This window comes from Ptychodera flava, chromosome 15 (assembly GCF_041260155.1).
Source record: "Ptychodera flava strain L36383 chromosome 15, AS_Pfla_20210202, whole genome shotgun sequence".
Classification (NCBI taxonomy): domain Eukaryota; kingdom Metazoa; phylum Hemichordata; class Enteropneusta; family Ptychoderidae; genus Ptychodera; species Ptychodera flava.
The window spans coordinates 22,975,051-22,993,942 of record NC_091942.1 but is presented as its reverse complement, the minus strand read 5'-3'; the positions used below and the strand labels follow the sequence as shown (position 1 = coordinate 22,993,942).

Genomic DNA, 18,892 nt, shown 5'->3' with positions numbered 1-18,892 from the left:
TATGTATGAGGGCGTTGTTTCTCTTTATTCTGAGTATGTATCGTTTAATGTTGTCACTTTATATGAATTTAACCTGATAAAGTTGACAGACTAGTGTTTGCAGGTAGATTAAAGCGCGTCGATGATCGATGGTAACATTTGGATGTTTAAGAATAGAGACACGTTTTTATCATAGATATAATCAGAACAAAGGGCTAAATTAGAAACAGAATAATCATGACCTTAACTTTCATATTACCTTAGACAATTCTTCGTCCATGGTGGTATTACTCGATTGCCGATCAACTTTTTGTATCACTTTCAGTGGAAAATCAAGCGCCTTTCCATGATATTTTTAACCGTGCCCAATTATGATACTTGAAAAGATCGAGCTTAATTAACTGAGAAGGAAGGGAAAACAGACGGACAAGCAAGAAACATTCGGACGATCTAATACTTTTCTAATAACGTTAAAAAACTTAGACGCCTCTTACGATTTGTCTTTTGCGCCATCAACAGCTGGAAAGGCGATCCAGTTTCGTACACTACAAATTTTATTACTCACCTGGACTGGTTCTTGTCGTTTGGATTCTCCAGGAGGTACGCAGCAGTTACTGTGGGCTGGAAAAGGGCTGGGACTAGCATACAGGTACCTGCCAGGTATTCTAGTCAAAGCCGTGAGCCGTCGCCTTCACCCTATAACCTACACACCAGTCTGCTAATTTGTATATTTCTTCAATTTTGCAATCACGCCATCGCTACCACGACAGTCTGTTGAAGTTCATTCCTTCAGTGCAGTCTGTTCTGATGTACAAATTTACATGTCCACAGACACCAACAGCAAGGCCTAACAGTAAATAATGTCATACAGACAGACCAGTCCTGAGAGAGAGAGAGAGAGAGAGAGAGAGAGAGAGAGAGAGAGAGAGAGAGAGAGAGGAGAGAGAGAGAGAGAGAGAGAGAGAGAGAGAGAGAGATCTTGTATACTCATTCATTCTAGCCTACTGTCTTCTCGATCTCTCACCTTTATGTAGCACATTCCGTGGGAGTGGCAACTGTCTGAGTTTATGCAGTACGATAAAAGGGTTTTGAGTTATGGATGTGATTTAGGGTGAGGTTCGTGTGAGTAGAATATTTTATAATCCTACCCACATTCCCCTGTTGCAACTTTGAATGAATATGGCGTTATAATTTGAGTTGTCATCCAGGGAGAATGACAGTCAGTGATGTTTATTTTAGCATTATCTGTATGATTAATCATATTTCAAATGCTTGACCTAAGATATGTTCGAAGTCGATGTTGATTGTTTGGCCAAAGAATAATTTGAATGTTATTTTGGCTTATCCAAGAACGAAGTGTCTTCGACTTGCATCCTCGATATTTACAGCAAACGAAGAGTTTATGACACTTGATCTCCTCTTTAATATGTTCCTTATTCTTTACATTTGTGACAGAAGACGGTCTTTGTACTGTCACTTCTCTAAAAAATGATCTATTTCAACATGATTATTTTTCCTTGCACAGAACGTTGTTTTACTATTCAAATAAATGTGTATAAAAGAGGGGCTTTTTTATGAAATTGCAAAAATATAGTACAGTCTCGCCGTCAATGGACAATATGTTCAGATGTGACCTTTGATCGTCACCTCGAGACTTGGCGTCTAAAGGAGAGGAGATAGAGACAGGATGGCGCCCTCGAAGAAAATTCTACGAAAGATAATTACAGCAAGCTTACCATTGAACACAACACACTCAGTCTAGACAGAGTCCGAAACGTTTTTGGAATGACTTGCTTATTTTTCCTATTTTTAAACAAGCGTCTACTAAATACATTAAAAAATGTGTAGAAGTGGTATATCACATTAAACGATTTAAGTAATAGACAAGTGTTTTTTGTTCAGTATGAGAGGCACCAGGTCTGGGTTCTTTCATATTGTTTTGGTGATTTTAGTTTGAAGCAAAGAAGTATTTTATATATGTTACTATGCTTGCCAAATGATATATATTGACTAGTTACTCGTGTGGTAAAGGGAACAGTTTGTGTGACACATATGAACATTTTCGTAGTTATAACCACGAAAATGATCTTGAGATCCTCTTTAGCATGTTGAGTGCCATTAAATCGCGTTGTGTGTGCCTTCGTGGTTTGCGCGTGCGAATATACACAATGTTTTTCGTGGTAAAACGAAAGACTGAACGGCGATACCTGAAGTTGCAGTTTGGTCCGGTATCATACCCGGAATTCAGCCGCGACCCCCTCCTCCATGATGAAATATGTCAGACCACAGACCATCATTTTCTCGAGGGCACTTATTTGGTCAAACGAAGGTCAAGCTACCAAGCACATCAACACAGACAAATTGAAGAAACAGACTAGCAACGCGGCATGGCTTTTGTCCCATGGTCGTCTCGGTAGACTATGGCCTTTTCATATTAAAATGAGCTTCGCAGGTGTTAGATTTTTTTGAGACCTTTGTTCGTGGTTGATAATTGCACGAGATTATGCAAAAAGTACGACGAGATGGCATCGTGCTGCCAGTCGCGTAGCAACCATACTTACTTTGTGAGCTCTCAGGGCAGAAACACTGCTTCACGCCAATCAAAACATAACACGCCCGCAGTTTCATAAACATGTCCTTCAATGACCAACTTTTAATAGACGATATGACTGACCGTAAACCATTGAGTAAAACCAGACAGTATCGATAGAAGATTTTCAAATTTGGTTGAAACACACTCATTATATATTCATAAAAATGTGAGAGGAATTTTTAAAATGGTAAAACTCACTTTCCCGAAGCTCAAAACTTTCCCGTTTTCGCCAGCACGCCGATTCCACTCAGCACCACATGACAACAATAACACAAACTTTGCCGAACATACTTTCGCTTAAAAATTGGCAAAAATCCGGAAACTACCGAAGGGTGCATGGTCGGCAGTCTTCGGAAAAGCGAGGCGAGAGCTACCTGAGGCGAGGCGAACATGGATGACTTACGTAACCGCTTCACGCCTTGAACAATACCCGTTGTCAGTCTGTTTCTATTTGTCTGTGACATCAACAAATACATTGAGCAGGACTGACATTGTGCAACGCATTAAACATGTAAGCTTACAGAAGCCATGATATATGAGGAAACTGTCCAACTTATGCACTGGTTGTGATTGCTGTGATTGATACGAGGGGTCGAGTGTAAATTAGCTTACTCATTTATTCTGATTTTGGATATATAACAGATGTGAAATATATAGAGTTTCATTTTATAATGCACACCATCACACTCAGTTTAGTTGTGAATATCATTAACTGACATCCACACGAATATTCAAAAGGCCACGATGCACTTACCTCTGAATTTACAAATATAGCACTCAGATGATTAAAATGCACATTGAAGAGCTTTGGATATAACACTCATCCTAGTTTAATACCTTTGATAACTGTGAAACTGTCTGATATGTAGCTTTCTCAACAATGATATTCAGACTACCAATAGATACTAAAGCTCAGTTCAAGGTGATACTTGCGTTACTGTACCAACTTCGCATTGTAATAATTGTGAAATTCATGAATTCTCTACGGGCATCAATAGATGGCATCGAAGACACCTTTATTGCGTTACGTTCCGTCAAGAAACTTTATTGAGAAAAATCCTCAACTCCCGACGTGACCTAGATTTCTGAGGCCGGTTACGACTTAGCCGCTTCGGTGTTGGTATCCATCCACACTGTACCGGCTGCAATAGATTGTCATTAATGTGTGTCTTGGTACAAAACTACGTGACAGGGCGGTCTAAACGTCGCAACTGACCGTCGATCGTCAAAAATGTAAGTCTTCTTTAAAAGAAAAAAAGGGAAGAGGGAAGAAGACGGCCATTCGTCTGTGCGGAAGGTTTTTGTCATAACTGCCAGTTTACCTCGCATAAATTGAGTGAAAGAACATATGACGTGTGTTCGCCCATACAGTTAAAGTTGTTAGTTGCTTATCAGTAACTAAATACCCGCCCACATCTTCCCCTCATGGTTCACAACGTTGTGTCATTGTTACCAGGAACTAGATAACAAAAAATAGTAAAGACGATAGAGAAAAGGCTCTCACAAACAGAAACTTGCCATTTTAATGTTGTCCACGTACACTGCCGCAACTTCAGTTTTCATCAAGATTTCAACACGGTTTCTAATTTCTACAATAACTTCAAAATGACTGACCCCCAAAAATGTAAGTAACTTCCGTTCTATAATGTGTCTCTAAAGGCTTGCAAATGAAGGTTCCGCTACGGGTAATGCCGGCATAAGTTTATTACAGCCGGCATGAGTTAAAGGTAGAATAGAATGGGTCTCGTGACAGATATTCGGACTCTCAAACTTTTACAATCTTTTCTTATGTAACTTTCTCAACAATGATATTCAGACTACCATATTATTAAAGCTCAGTTCAAGGTGGTACTTGCTTTACTGTACCACTGTTATGGGTTTTTCAAAGCTCTTGGTGTAAGAAAAATTTCACCCGGCTTACATTTTTGAAATTCGAAAATTTATTTTTTTCCATAGAGTTAATACAGGGATGCTGGCTGTTTTGGATTTTAAATATCGGTAAACCATGGGTCATTTGTTTCTCTGGTACCAGAATTTGCACGGTGACGCCTGATTTTCATTCTTGATTTGAAGGAGAATGGTTGAAAGATTCCTTAAGGAAATTTGAGCAAAAATTTAAATCTTTCACTTTCAAGGTGCATATTACCTCAATACAGTAGAGCCTGATGAGGTGCATCAGCAGAGCATGAACAGAAGTAAACAAATAGCTCGCTTGACAGTTTATTAATCAAAAGAATGAGAACAAGATCTTCCAGGAAAGGAGACTTAATCACAATGAATGTTTCAAATGAGAAATTGAAATGTCGAGAACACCATCGATAGCTACATTCTCATGATGTTTGCTATCATGCTATGGGAGAATGGAAGGCCTTGGCATTCACAGAACATCACAAACTACTCCGCAAACAAAACGATTAAGAGAAAACACTGCCAGGGAGAGCCCTCTGTGTTCTATAAGGAGGGATAACGTACATTTTGATAAGCAACAATTACTGCTTATGCCAACACACCACGGGATTACAATCGAAATAGCTTAGTATCTATTCCTCAATTTTAGCCAGCTGTTCACAATACCTCTACTGAATTGTCGTCGAGGGGACGCATCGGGCATTAATCTAACGAAGGCAAATGCCTTGATTATCCGTACTACTGATATTATGATATTACTCTCCTCGGAATCGAAAGACTTAACGTTTGCTTGAACTTTACGTATGCAAACGTTAAATCATTTCTTTCGAAATCGAGAATAAGAATTTAGGGTCGCAGTGCAAAATTAAGCACCAGATAAACTTATTACCAACACTTGAATTCAAAATGGCCGCCAACCTTATGTTAACTCTATATGGGGAATTAAATTTTGATTTCACATAGTTTAGCCAGTAGCAACTTTAAATGCTAATTTGGATTCAAAGTGAGCCCCAACAAGTGGCAGACCAAACGTATTGTAAAAGTATGAGAGACCAAATATCTGTCCCCGGGCGCATTCTGCTTTAATCAAACTGAGTTGGTGCCCTCAATTTCAGCCTCCTTCCTAGGTTGACCAGTCAAATATGTTCAGTATGAAATACTTAACAAATTCAATTGAACGTCGAACAAATTTATCAACTTTGTGCATTTTATTTTTGTTTACTCCTATAAGTAAATCAAAAGATGCCAGTTTAAAGTTCCATTGGTTAAACTTATGATGATTTCCCAGTATTTTTGAACGATATAGTTCCTTGTACCACCTCAAAAATCCGTGTCGAAATGTCAAGTGTTGAGCAATCATTTGTCAAGACCAACATGACATATCGATATAGTGTACACAACGCCCTTTGACGCCAACATTTATGGGCTGTACTTCAATATATCTTAGGAAGAGGAATAAGAAAAATGTGTTTGCTTTATAGAACAAACACTTTAAAAGCTATAACCATAAATTGCATCCATCGTTCCTTTAAGCCTTTAGAAAGAGTTCAACAATCTTGTAATATTTCGAAAGTAGCTTGAAACACATCTATTTTAGGTTTCGCTCATTGTTGAATCATCACGGTCAAAATTTGATCAAAGAAACTTAGGTGGGGATCTCGCCCTATGGATACATATGCCCCTTACTAACGTACATGATCCTTGAAATTTCCTTTCAGACTACTGCTTTTTTCAAACTTCATATCGATAAATGACTCAGCAAATCTCTATAACAACATCAAAAACAGATGAGTGAGCTTTATGATAAAATGAAGCCTATGACGCCAGATTATAGGTCGAGGGCTATAGCGATGTGTTTCTGGTAACACACGGCCACGAGGGGTAATAGACGAGCGCTGTAGCCCGAATAGAGACCAGGCAATAGGTGTTTATAACGCACCACATGCTCGTGTTGTATTGTTATATAGTTTTTAATGTGCTTTGATATTTTTATCCGTTGTGACAAGTTACTGGGCGATGTTTCCACAGCGGTTTCAGTTGTGCGTGGTACCACTTTCTTTCAAAAAATATTCTAAGCATACCTTGCGACATCCTTAGTTGCACTTTAATCTTTTCCGTCGATGAGCTGTTCAAGTTCCTACGCTGTTGGAATGTTGGAAAATGTTGGAAAATCTGTTTTAGAGAATGTGTCGCCACCTATCCCGGACGCACATCACATTCTAGTCAACCGCCATTGTTACAAAGCTGCAGACGACACTACGGTCACGTGACCGGGCACTTTTCCAAATTTGGTCAGAACTATTTCCCTAGGGAAATAGCTTTTCAAAAAATGCCCTCTGACGTCACTTTTGTCGATCCGGTGAGGACTAGACGTATCTATTTTCTCGTCACGTGACGTATTCTGGCGAATCGCGACACGGAATGAGCATGTGGCGTGTTATAATATTCGATAGGTTGGGATACTCTATGTTTCTGCATTGTATATATAGTGTTTCACCTGTAAAACTTATTGTCGCTTGTTGTTAGACTTGCCCGAACAGTCACCAGCCGATGGTCAGCCCGTACAATACGGCCAACCCGCACCCTATGACCAGTCTGCACCCTACGGTCAGCCGGCACAAAATGGTCAGCCCCCATCCTATGGTCAACCTGTACAACATGGACAGACCAGTACAACTGTCGTAAGTATAGAGCTGCGGCTGGTATTTTTTAATTATGCAAACATCATTGAGCGATAAGAGATAGGAGTAAACTTAAAAGAATGAATGATGAGAAGAAAGAGACCGACAACCAGTGAAGTGTTGTGCCGAAACGGCGACAAAGAGCATGTGTCACGTTTTTGCATTACTGAGTTCTATAGCTTGATATATTGCAACAACAAGAATTAAGCTTTTAATGAAAGAGCACTGAAAATTTATGACAAGACTTAACATAGAGTAAAGAACTTGCGCAATCGAAATGTGTTTCTCTCTGTGTAGCTCATTTTTACATTGACATTGTAAATTTATCCAACAGGTAGTTGCACCACAGGCTATGCAAATGACAGCTACCGTAGTGAAATCAGCTCCTCCGAACTATCTAGCTTTGGCCACGTTAACCATTCTATTTTGCTTCATACCGACGGGCATTGTAGCTACAATTTTGCTGCTCAGGTAAAGTCATCGTTAAAACAATTTGTCATGCGTTTTGTTTTAAAACATTTGCTTTTCTTGTAAATGGAACCATAGAACCAACCTACCTGGTATGGACAAATTGTACGTCAGCGAAATATGGTATTCAAAGTGGCTGAGCAGTTTACCTCGAAGAAATTCGACTAAAACATCGTTACTTAGTAACTACTGCAGGAAAAAGGATGACACTGAAAAACTGATATCAGTGTAATTACATATGGCACATAAAGATTTTATACTTACTGGATGGCTTTGTAACCCTAACTTACATATTGTGTATTCGTCGTCAAGATACAGACCCACTCCATCTATTTAAGGTACCTTGCGCCTCGAAGATAGACATACGACTCTCAGGTTTTTCCAATACGCCTGTGACCTACGCTTATCGGGGCTAATTTGTAGCCCTGGTGAACACAATTTTCATCGTCTCATTTTTGTGAAAATTAAAAATATTAATTACCCCATTGAGTTAACAGAGGGATGGGGCCATTGCAAATTTCAAATATCGGCAAATTTGAGATGATAGTTTCGCTGGTACAAAATGTGCTTGCGAACCCTGATTTTTATTCTTGATTTCGGAGGAGAATGGTAGGTTTCCTTTAGATAAGTCTTACACTTTCGCGGCACATGCTACCTTATAAATGTGACAAGAAAGTATATATATATATATATATATATATATATATATATATATATTATATATATATATATATATATATATATATATATATATATATATATATATATATATATAATATATATATATATGAATAATGTTGTTTTAATTTTAGGTTGATGGTGCCTGGGCGAGTGGCGATGAGGACAAGGCTTACAGGTACTCCCGGTATGCCAAGTATTGGAGCTTAGCAAGCATCATTATTGGCGTTGTCGCCAATATTATTATCTTTGCTGTGGTATTTGCAACAATATGACCTATCACATTCACCATAGCAAAAGCAAACACTCCAAAACAAACATTGATTCACTATCATTGTGACAAGAAAACAGAAATTAAAAGAATCGCAATCATACGAATCCATTATCCAATAACACAAGGTCAGAATTTGTATGACAATAGTTGTAAACATAGACACAAAACAGCACAGAACAGACAGCAAATAGACGGTACACAAACATTTCCTTACTTTTCTATTAACCTTAACGCACGGTGATCCCTGATTTTATTCTTGTTTTGGTAAGAGAATGGTTGAAAGTTTCACTGAGGAAAGTTTGAGCAAAAGTTTAAGTCTTTCACTTTCGAGGTGCATATTACCTTAACAGCAAGCTCTCGTATTACCAAGTTTATAAAACCAATAAGGAACTTCAGAGTATGCAGTGTTAATAATATAGTCCAGACTTCCGATGTCCGGTCATCTGGTCTCTGCGAGTACTACTGCTACCGTCAATACACTAACTAAAAAAATTATCGGAACGATTGACAAGAAATCTTTTCTTGATGAGCATCACTTGCTTCGAAAGTATCATTTTCAAACCCTGTTTCAAAACAATCCACAATATCTTTCTAACAATGTTTGAAACAGTCCTATAGTATGTATGGTTTTATTTGTGGAATATCGATGATAAATTTGAAATCAGTCTCATGGTCTTTATACGCATTTACACCAGCAACATCCAAGTGAATAAACATCCTCTGTTGTTTCTGGTATTGCTGTATAGTTCTGCTTATACTTACTGTCCTGTGTACTTACCATGACATTATTGCAGGGCCGGGGGGCAACGCCGACATCTCTTCTTCACACGAAGATTTAGGTTTGCTAACAATAGGTTGACACTGGCGTCTTCAAAGTTCCAAAGTATATGTATATAATGTAAACATCAAATAGATTTACAACCATTCTTGTATCGAATAAACTTATCATGTACAATGTATATGTATGAGGGCGTTGTTTCTCTTTATTCTGAGTATGTATCGTTTAATGTTGTCACATTATATGAATTTAACCTGATAAAGTTGACAGACTAGTGTTTGCAGGTAGATTAAAGCGCGTCGATGATCGATGGTAACATTTGGATGTTTAAGAATAGAGACACGTTTTTATCATAGATATAATCAAAACAAAGGGCTAAATTAGAAACAGAATAATCATGACCTTAACTTTCATATTACCTTAGACAATTCTTCGTCCATGGTGGTATTACTCGATTGCCGATCAACTTTTTGTATCACTTTCAGTGGAAAATCAAGCGCCTTTCCATGATATTTTTAACCGTGCCCAATTATGATACTTGAAAAGATCGAGCTTAATTAACTGAGAAGGAAGGGAAAACAGACGGACAAGCAAGAAACATTCGGACGATCTAATACTTTTCTAATAACGTTAAAAAACTTAGACGCCTCTTACGATTTGTCTTTTGCGCCATCAACAGCTGGAAAGGCGATCCAGTTTCGTACACTACAAATTTTATTACTCACCTGGACTGGTTCTAGTCGTTTGGATTCTCCAGGAGGTACGCAGCAGTTACTGTGGGCTGGAAAAGGGCTGGGACTAGCATACAGGTACCTGCCAGGTATTCTAGTCAAAGCCGTGAGCCGTCGCCTTCACCCTATAACTTACACACCAGTCTGAAAATTTGTATATTTCTTCAATTTTGCGATCACCCCATCGCTACCACGACAGTCTGTTGAAGTTCATTCCTTCAGTGCAGTCTGTTTTGATGTATAGATTTATATGTCCACAGACATGGGGCAAGTTTATTACGCACCAACAGCAAGGTCTAACAGCAAATAGTGTCATACAGACAGACCAGTCCAGAGAGAGAGAGAGAGAGAGAGAGAGAGAGAGAGAGAGAGAGAGAGAGAGAGAGAGAGAGAGAGAGAGAGAGATCTTGTATATACTCATTCATTCTGGCCTACTGTCTCGATCCCTCACCTTTATACATGTAGCATATTCCGTGGCAGTGGCAACTGTCTGAGTTTATGCAGTACGATAAAAAGGGTTTTGAGTTATGGATGTGATTTAGGGTGAGGTTCGTGTGAGTAGAATATTTTATAATCCTACCCCACATTCCCCTGTTGCAACTTTGAATGAATATGGCGTTATAATTTGAGTTGTCATCCAGGAGAATGACAGTCAGTGATGTTTATTTTAGCATTATCTGTATGATTAATCATATTTCAAATGCTTGACCTAAGATATGTTCGAAGTCGATGTTGATTGTTTGGCCAATGAATAATTTGAATGCTATTTTGGCTTATCGAAGAACGAAATGTCTTCGACTTGCAACCTCAATATTTACTGCAAGCGAAGAGTCTATGACACTTTATCTCCTCTTTAATACGTTCCTAATTCTTTACATTTGTGACAGAAGACGGTATTTGTACTGTCACTTCTCTAAAAAATGATCTATTTCAACATGATTATTTTTCCTTGCACAGAACGTTGTTTTACTATTCAAATAAATGTGTATAAAAGAGGGGCTTTTTTATGAAATTGCAAAATAGTACAGTCTCGCCGTCAATGGACAATATGTTCAGATGTGACCTTTGATCGTCACCTCGAGACTTGGCGTCTAAAGGCAAGGAGATAGAGACAGGATGGCGCTCCTCAAAGAAAATTCTACGAAAAATAATTACAACATGCTTACCATTGAACATAAATGTACCTTACAACACACTTAATTCAGACAGAGTCCTAAACGTTTTTGGAATGACGTGCTTATTTTTCCTCTTTTTCCATGCGTCTACTAAAGATATTGAAAAATGTGTAAAAGTGGTATATCACATTAAACGATTTCAGTAATAGACAAGGGGTTTTTCTTCAGTATGAGAGGCATGGGGTCTGGGTCTTTTATAGTTTTTTGATGATTTTAGTTTGAAGCAAAGAAGTATTTTATGTTACTGTGCTTACCAAATGATGTATTGACTAGTTACTGTACTCGTATGGTAAAGGGAACAGTTTGTGTAACACATATGAACATTTCTGGTCGTAGTTGCAACAACGAAAATGATCTTGAGATCCTCTTTAGCATGTTTAGTGCCGTTAAATCGCGTTGTGTGTGCCTTCGTGGTTTGCGCGTGCGCATATGCAACTACAAATACACAATGTTTTTCGTGGTAAAACGAAAGACTGAACGGCGATACCTGAAGTTTCGCTTTGGTCCGGTATCGTACCTGGAATTCAGCCACAACCCCCCTCAAACTCCGATGAAATATGTCAGACCATAGACCTTCATTTCGAGGGCACTTATCTGGTCAAACGAAGGTCAAGGTACCAAGCACATCAACACAGACAAATTGAAGAAACAGACTAGCAACGCGACATGGCTTTTGTCCCATGTTCGTCTCGGTAGACTATAGCCTTTTCATATTAAAATGAGCTTCGCAGGTGTTAGATTTTTTGAGACCTTTGTTCGTGGTTGATAATTGCACGAGATTATGCAAAAAGTACGACGAGATGGCATCGTGCTGCCAGTCGCGTAGCAACCATACTTACTTTGTGAGCTCTCAGGGCAGAAACACTGCTTCACGCCAATCAAAACATAACACGCCAGCAGTTTCATAAACATGTCCTTCAATGACCAACTTTTAATAGACGATATGACTGACCGTAACCATTGAGTAAAACCAGACAGTATCGATAGAAGATTTTCAAATTTGGTTGAAACACACTCATTATATTCATAAAAATGTGAGAGGAATTTTTAAAATGGTAAAACTCACTTTCCCGAAGCTCAAAACTTTCCCGTTTTCGCCAGCACGCCGATTCCACTCAGCACAACATGACAACAATAACACAAACTTTGCCGAACATACTTTCGCTTAAAAATTGGCGAAAATCCGGAAACTACCGAAGGGTGCATGGTCGGCACTCTTCGGAAAAGCGAGGCGAGAGCTACCTGAGGCGAGGCGAACATGGATGACTTACGTAACCGCTTCACGCCTTGAACAATACCCGTTGCCAGTCTGTTTCTATTTGTCTGTGACATCAACAAATACATTGAGCAGGACTGACATTGTGCAACGCATTTAACATGTAAGCTTACAGAAGCCATGATATATGAGGATACTGTCCAACTTATGCACTGGTTGTGATTGCTGTGATTGACACGAGGGGTCGAGTGTAAATTAGTTTACGCATTTATTCTTATTTGGGATATATAACAGATGTGAAATATATAGAGTTTCACTTTATAATGTACACAATCACACTCAGTTTAGTTGTGAAAATATCATTATCATTAACTGACATCCACACGAATATTCAAAAGCCAAAATGCACTTACCTCTGAATTTACTAATACAGCACTCAGAAGATAAAAATGCACATTGAAGAGCTTTGGATATAACACTCATCCTAGTTTAATACCTTTGATGACTGTGAAACTGTCTGATATGTAGCTTTCTCAGTTCAAGGTGATACTTGCGTTACTGTACCAACTTCGCATTGTAATAATGTGAAATTCATGAATTCTCTACGGGCATCAATAGATGGCATCGAAGACACCTTTATTGCGTTACGTTCCGTCAAGAAACTTTATGAGAAAAAATCCTCAACTCCCGACGTGACCTAGATTTCTGAGGCCGGTTACGACTTAGGCGCTTTGGTGTTGGTATCCATCCACACTGTACCGGCTGCAATAGATTGTCATTAATGTGTCTTGGTACAAAACTATGTGACAGGGCGGTCTAAACGTGGCAACTGACCGTCGATCGTCAAAAATGTAAGTCTTCTTTAAAAGAAAAAAAGGAAGAGGGATGAAGACGGCCATTCGTCTGTGCGGAAGGTTTTTGTCATAACTGCCAGTTTATTTACTAGCATAAATTGAGTGGAAGAACATATGACGTGTGTTCGCCCATACAGTTAAAGTTGTTAGTTGCTTATCAGTAACTAAATACCCGCCCACATCTTCCCCTCATGGTTCACAACGTTGTGTCATTGTTACCAGGAACTAGATAACAAAAAATAGTAAAGGCGATAGAGAAAAGGCTCTCACAAACAGAAACTTGCCATTTTAATGTTGTCCACGTACACTGCCGCAACTTCAGTTTTCATCAAGATTTCAACACGGTTTCTGATTTCTACAATAACTTCAAAATGACTGACCCCCAAAATGTAAGTAACTTCCATCTAATTGTGTCTTGAAAGGCTTGCAAAATGAATGTTCCGCTACGGGTAATGCCGGCATAAGTTTATTATGGGTCTCAGGGACAGATATTCGGACTCTCAAACTTTTACAATTCTTTTCTTATGTAACTTTCTCAACAATGATATTCAGACTACCATATTATTAAAGCTCAGTTCAAGGTGGTACTTGCTTTACTGTACCACTGTATGGGATTTTCAAAGCTCTTGGTGTAAGAAAAATTTCACTCGGCTTACATTTTTGAAATTCGAAAATTTATTTTTTTCCATAGAGTTAATACAGGGATGCTGGCTGTTTTGGATTTTAAATATCGGTAAACCATGGGTCATTTGTTTCTCTGGTACCAGAATTTGCACGGTGACGCCTGATTTTCATTCTTGATTTTGAAGGAGAATGGTTGAAATATTCCTTAAGGAAAGTTTGAGCAAAATTTTAAATCTTTCACTTTCAAGGCGCATATCACCTTAATACAGTAGTGCATGATGAGGTTCATCAGCAGAGTACGAACAGAGATAGACGAATAGTTCACTTGTCAAGTTATTAATGCAAAAGCATGAGAACCGGATCTTCCAGGAAAGCAGAATTGATCACAGTGAATGTTTCAAATTAGAAATTGAAATGCTCATGTCGAGAACACCATTGCTTGCTACATTCTCATGATGCTTGCTATCATGCTATTTGTAAAGAGAATGGAAGGCCTAGCATTCACACAACCCTGCAAACAACGCCCAAAACAAAACGATTTTAATATTGAGACAAAACACTGCCAAGGAGAGTCCTCTGTGTTCTATAAAGAGGGATAACGTACATTTTGATAAGCAACAATTACTGCTTATGCCAACACACCACGGGATTACAATCGAATAGCTTAGTATCTATTCCTCAATTTTAGCCAGCTGTTCACAATACCTCTACTGAATTGTCGTCGAGGGGACGCATCGGGCATTAATCTAACGAAGGCAAATGCCTTGATTATCCCTACAACTGATATTATGATATTACGCTCCTCGGAATTTAATGACTTAACATTTTGCTTGAACTTTACGTAGGCAAACTTTAAACCATTCCTTTCGAAATTAAGAATAAGAATTTAGGGGTCGCAGTGCAACAATTAAGAACTAGATAAACTTATTACCAACACTTGAATTCAAAATGGCCGCCAGCCCTATGTTAACTCTATATGGGGAATTAAATTTTTGATTTCACATAGTTTAGCCAGTAGCAACTTTAAATGCTAATTTGGCTTCAAAGTGAGCCCCAACAAGTGGTAGACCAAACGCATTGTAAAAGAATGAGAGACCAAATATCTGTCCCCGGGCACATTCTGCTTTAATCAAATTGAGTTGGTGCCCTCAATTTCAGCCTCCTTCCTAGGTCAGTCAAACATGTTCAGTATGAAATATTTCACAAATTCAATGGAGCGTCGATCAAATTTATCAACTTTATGTATGTTATTTTTGTTTAACTCTAACAGTAAATCAAAAAGTGCCAGTTTAAAGTTTCGTTAGTTGTAACTGATGCAGATTTCCCAGTATTTTTGTAAAATATAGTTCCTTGTACGACCCCAAACATCGTGTCGAAATGCCAAGGGTTGAGTAATCATTTGTCAAGAACAACATGACATATCGATATTGTGTACACAACGCCCTTTGACGCCAACTCGTATATGCTTACTTAAACACACCTTAGGAAGAGGAATAATGTGTTTGCTTTATAGAACAAACACTATAAAAATTATAATCATAAATTGCATCCATCGTTCCTTTAAGCCTTTAGAAAGAGTTCAACAATCTTGTAATATTTCGAAAGTAGCTTGAAACACATCTATTTTAGGTTTCGCTCATTGTTGAATCATCACGGTCAAAATTTGATCAAAGAAACTTAGGTGGGGATCTCGCCCTATGGATACATATGCCCCTTACTAACGTACATGATCCTTGAAATTTCCTTTTAGACTACTGCTTTTTTTCAAACTTCATATCGATAAATGACTCAGCAAATCTCTATAACAAAATCAAATACAAATGAGTGAAGTTTATGATAGAATGAAGCATATATGACGCCAGATTAAAGCGATATCAATCGTTTTCGGGAGGCGTTTACGAAGCTCCAGCGTATTTACTCTCCTCCCTCCCTTCAAGGCTCCCTGTGAAGGGAGGGTTAGGCAAATTGAATGTGCGCCAAGAATCACACACACACATCAACACCCCACACACAATCACGAGTTTTCTGTGTCGCTGGCGTCCCTCTAACCCAAAGTACTGTTGGATAGAGTCATATGCACTCCAAACTCGCATTTAACTTTGAAAAGGTGCACTGACGATACTATATTCTGATAGCTTGTTCAGCTATTCCAAAAAACGCTCATTTTACTACATAGTATTCGACAGGTTGGGATACTCTATTTCCCTGTATTGTATATATAGTGTTTCACCTGTAACACTTAACGTATATTTAAAAAAAAATCAAATCTCGCTTGTTGTTAGACTTGCCAGAACAGTCACCAGCCCATGGTCAGCCCGTACAATACGGCCAACCCGCACCCTATGACCAGTCTGCACCCTACGGTCAGCCGGCACAATATGGTCAGCCCCCACCCTATGGCCAGTCTGCACCCTATGGTCAGCCTGTACAACATGGACAGACCAGTACAACTGTCGTAAGTATAGAGCTACGGCTGGTATTTCTTATGCAAACATCATTGAGCGATAAGAGATAGGAGTAAACTTAAAAGAATGAATGATGAGAAGAAAGAGACCGGCAACCAGTGAAGTGGTTGTGTACGAAACGGCGACAAAGAGCATGTGTCACGTTTTCTCGTTACTGAGTTCTATAGCTTGATATATTGCAACAACAGAATTAAGCTTTTAATGAAAGAGCACTGAAAATTTATGACAAGACTTAGCATAGAATAAAGAACTTGCGCAATCGAAATGTGTTTCTCTTTGTGTAGCTCATTTTTACATTGACATTGTAAATTTATCCAACAGGTAGTTGCACCACAGGATATGCAAATGACAGCTACCGTAGTGAAATCAGCTCCTCCGAACTATCTAGCTTTGGCCACGTTAACCATTCTATTTTGTTTCATACCAACGGGCATTGTAGCTACAATTTTTGCTGCTCAGGTAAAGTCATCGTAAAACAATTTGTCATGCGTTTTGTTTTAAAACATTTGCTTTTCTTGTAAATGGAGCCCATAGAACCAACCTTCCTGGTATGGACGAATTGTGCGTCAGCGAAATATGGTATTCAAAGTGCCTGAACAGTTACCTCAAAGAAATTCGACTAAAACATCGTTACTTAGTAACTACTGCAGAAAAAAGGATGACACTGAAAAACTGATATCAGTGTAATTACATATGTCTACGTAAAGATTTTATACTTACTGGATGGCTTTTGTAACCCTAACTTACATATTGTGTATTCGTAGTCAAGATACAGACCCACTCCATTTATTTAAGGTACCTTGCGCCTCGAAGATAGACATAAGACTCTCAGGTTTTTCCAATACCCCTGTGACCAACGCTTATCGGGGCTAATTTTGTAGCCCGGGGTGAACACAATTTCATCGTTTCATTTCTGTGAAAATTAAAAATATTAATTACCCCATTGAGTTATCACAGGGATGGTGGCCATTGCAAATTTCAAATATCGGCAAAATTGATCATTATAGTTTCACTGGTACCAAAGTGTGCTTGCGAATCCTGATTTCTATTCTTGATTTCGGAGGAGAGTGGTAGGTTTCCTTGAGATAAGTCTTTCACTTTCGAGGCACATGCTACCTTATAAATGTGACAAGTGTAGAAAGTATATATATATATATATATATATATATATATATATATATATATATATATATATATATATATATATATATATATATATAATATATATATATATATATATATATATATATATATATGAATTAATGTTGTTTTAATTTTAGGTTGATGGTGCCTGGGCGAGTGGCGATGAGGACAAGGCTTACAGGTACTCCCGGTATGCCAAGTATTGGAGCATAGCCAGCATCATTATTGGCGTTGTCGCCAATATTATTATCTTTGCTGTGGTATTTGCAACAATTTGACCTATCACATTCATCATAGCAAAAGCAAACACTCCAAAACAAACATTAATTCTCTGTCACTGTGACACGAAGACAAAAATTAAAAGAATATAATAATTTTAGCATTTCCTAACTTTTCTATTAACCTTTTCACTACTATTGTTTGGCCCAATTCCATTATTATCAATGGTGAATATGGCTATGTATACAGAGAAATGGGGTGAACAGGTTAAAGTAGCCTGACGCTGGCAGCGAAGACATATATAGGTTGAAAGGTACACGTATGAGTTCAAGATTTAAGTCTTACGCTAACATCGACATTTAATACCGAAAACCTGACAATATTCGGCCGTATTTGGCGTACGCACTTAATCCATGAACAAAATACCATGATTTGTTTATTGCAATTTAAGACTTTTTTATGCGTACCACTTGTATTTCACATTGATCTACATCACTGATTAGGAGAGAGAAAGTGTGAAGAGATCTGATCAGTACGTTCTTGACAGCAAGTTCTCGTATTACCAATTTTATTAAAACAAATAAGGAACTTCAGAGTATGCCAGTGTTAATAATATAGTCCAGACTTCCGATGTCCCCTCATCTGGTCTCTGCGAGTACTACTGCTACCGTCAATATACTAACTAAAAAAAATTATCGAAACGATTGACAAGAAATCTTTAGTTGATGAGCATCACTTGCTTCGAAAGTATCATTTTCAAATCCTTTTCCAAAACAATCCACAATATCTTTCTAACAATGTTTTGAAACAGTCCTATTGTATGTATGATTTAATTACTTCTGGAATATCAATGACAAACTTGAAAGCAGTCCCGTGTTTTTTACGACTTTACACCAGCTACATCTAAGTGATTTAACGTTCTCTGTTGTTTAAGTATTGCTGTATAGTTCTGGTTATATTTACTGTCCTGTGTACTTACCATGACATTATTGCAGGGCCTTGGGGGCAACGTCGACATCTGTTCTCTACACGAAGATTCGCTAACTATAGGCTGACACTGGCGTCTTCAAAGTTCCAAAGCATATGTAAAATATGTAATCATTAAA

The 18,892-nt window shown here is 38.2% G+C and overlaps 1 protein-coding gene across 2 annotated transcripts; it reads left to right on the top strand.

Annotated features, from left to right (window-relative positions):
- Nucleotides 1-4,095: 4,095 nt before the first annotated feature.
- On the top strand, nt 4,096-18,892 carry LOC139152375 (proline-rich transmembrane protein 1-like). Of its 2 annotated transcripts, none has more exons than XM_070725503.1 (4): nt 4,096-4,196; nt 16,242-16,414; nt 16,746-16,883; nt 17,705-18,892. In XM_070725503.1, the coding sequence occupies exons 1-4, from the start codon at nt 4,178-4,180 to the stop codon at nt 17,843-17,845; spliced, it is 471 nt and encodes a 156-aa protein (XP_070581604.1). In that variant the 5' UTR covers nt 4,096-4,177; the 3' UTR covers nt 17,846-18,892. The 2 variants fall into 2 exon arrangements, with proteins under 2 accessions (XP_070581604.1, XP_070581606.1); XM_070725505.1 differs by lacking the exons at nt 16,242-16,414; nt 16,746-16,883; nt 17,705-18,892 and adding exons at nt 7,007-7,161; nt 7,496-7,632; nt 8,442-9,540.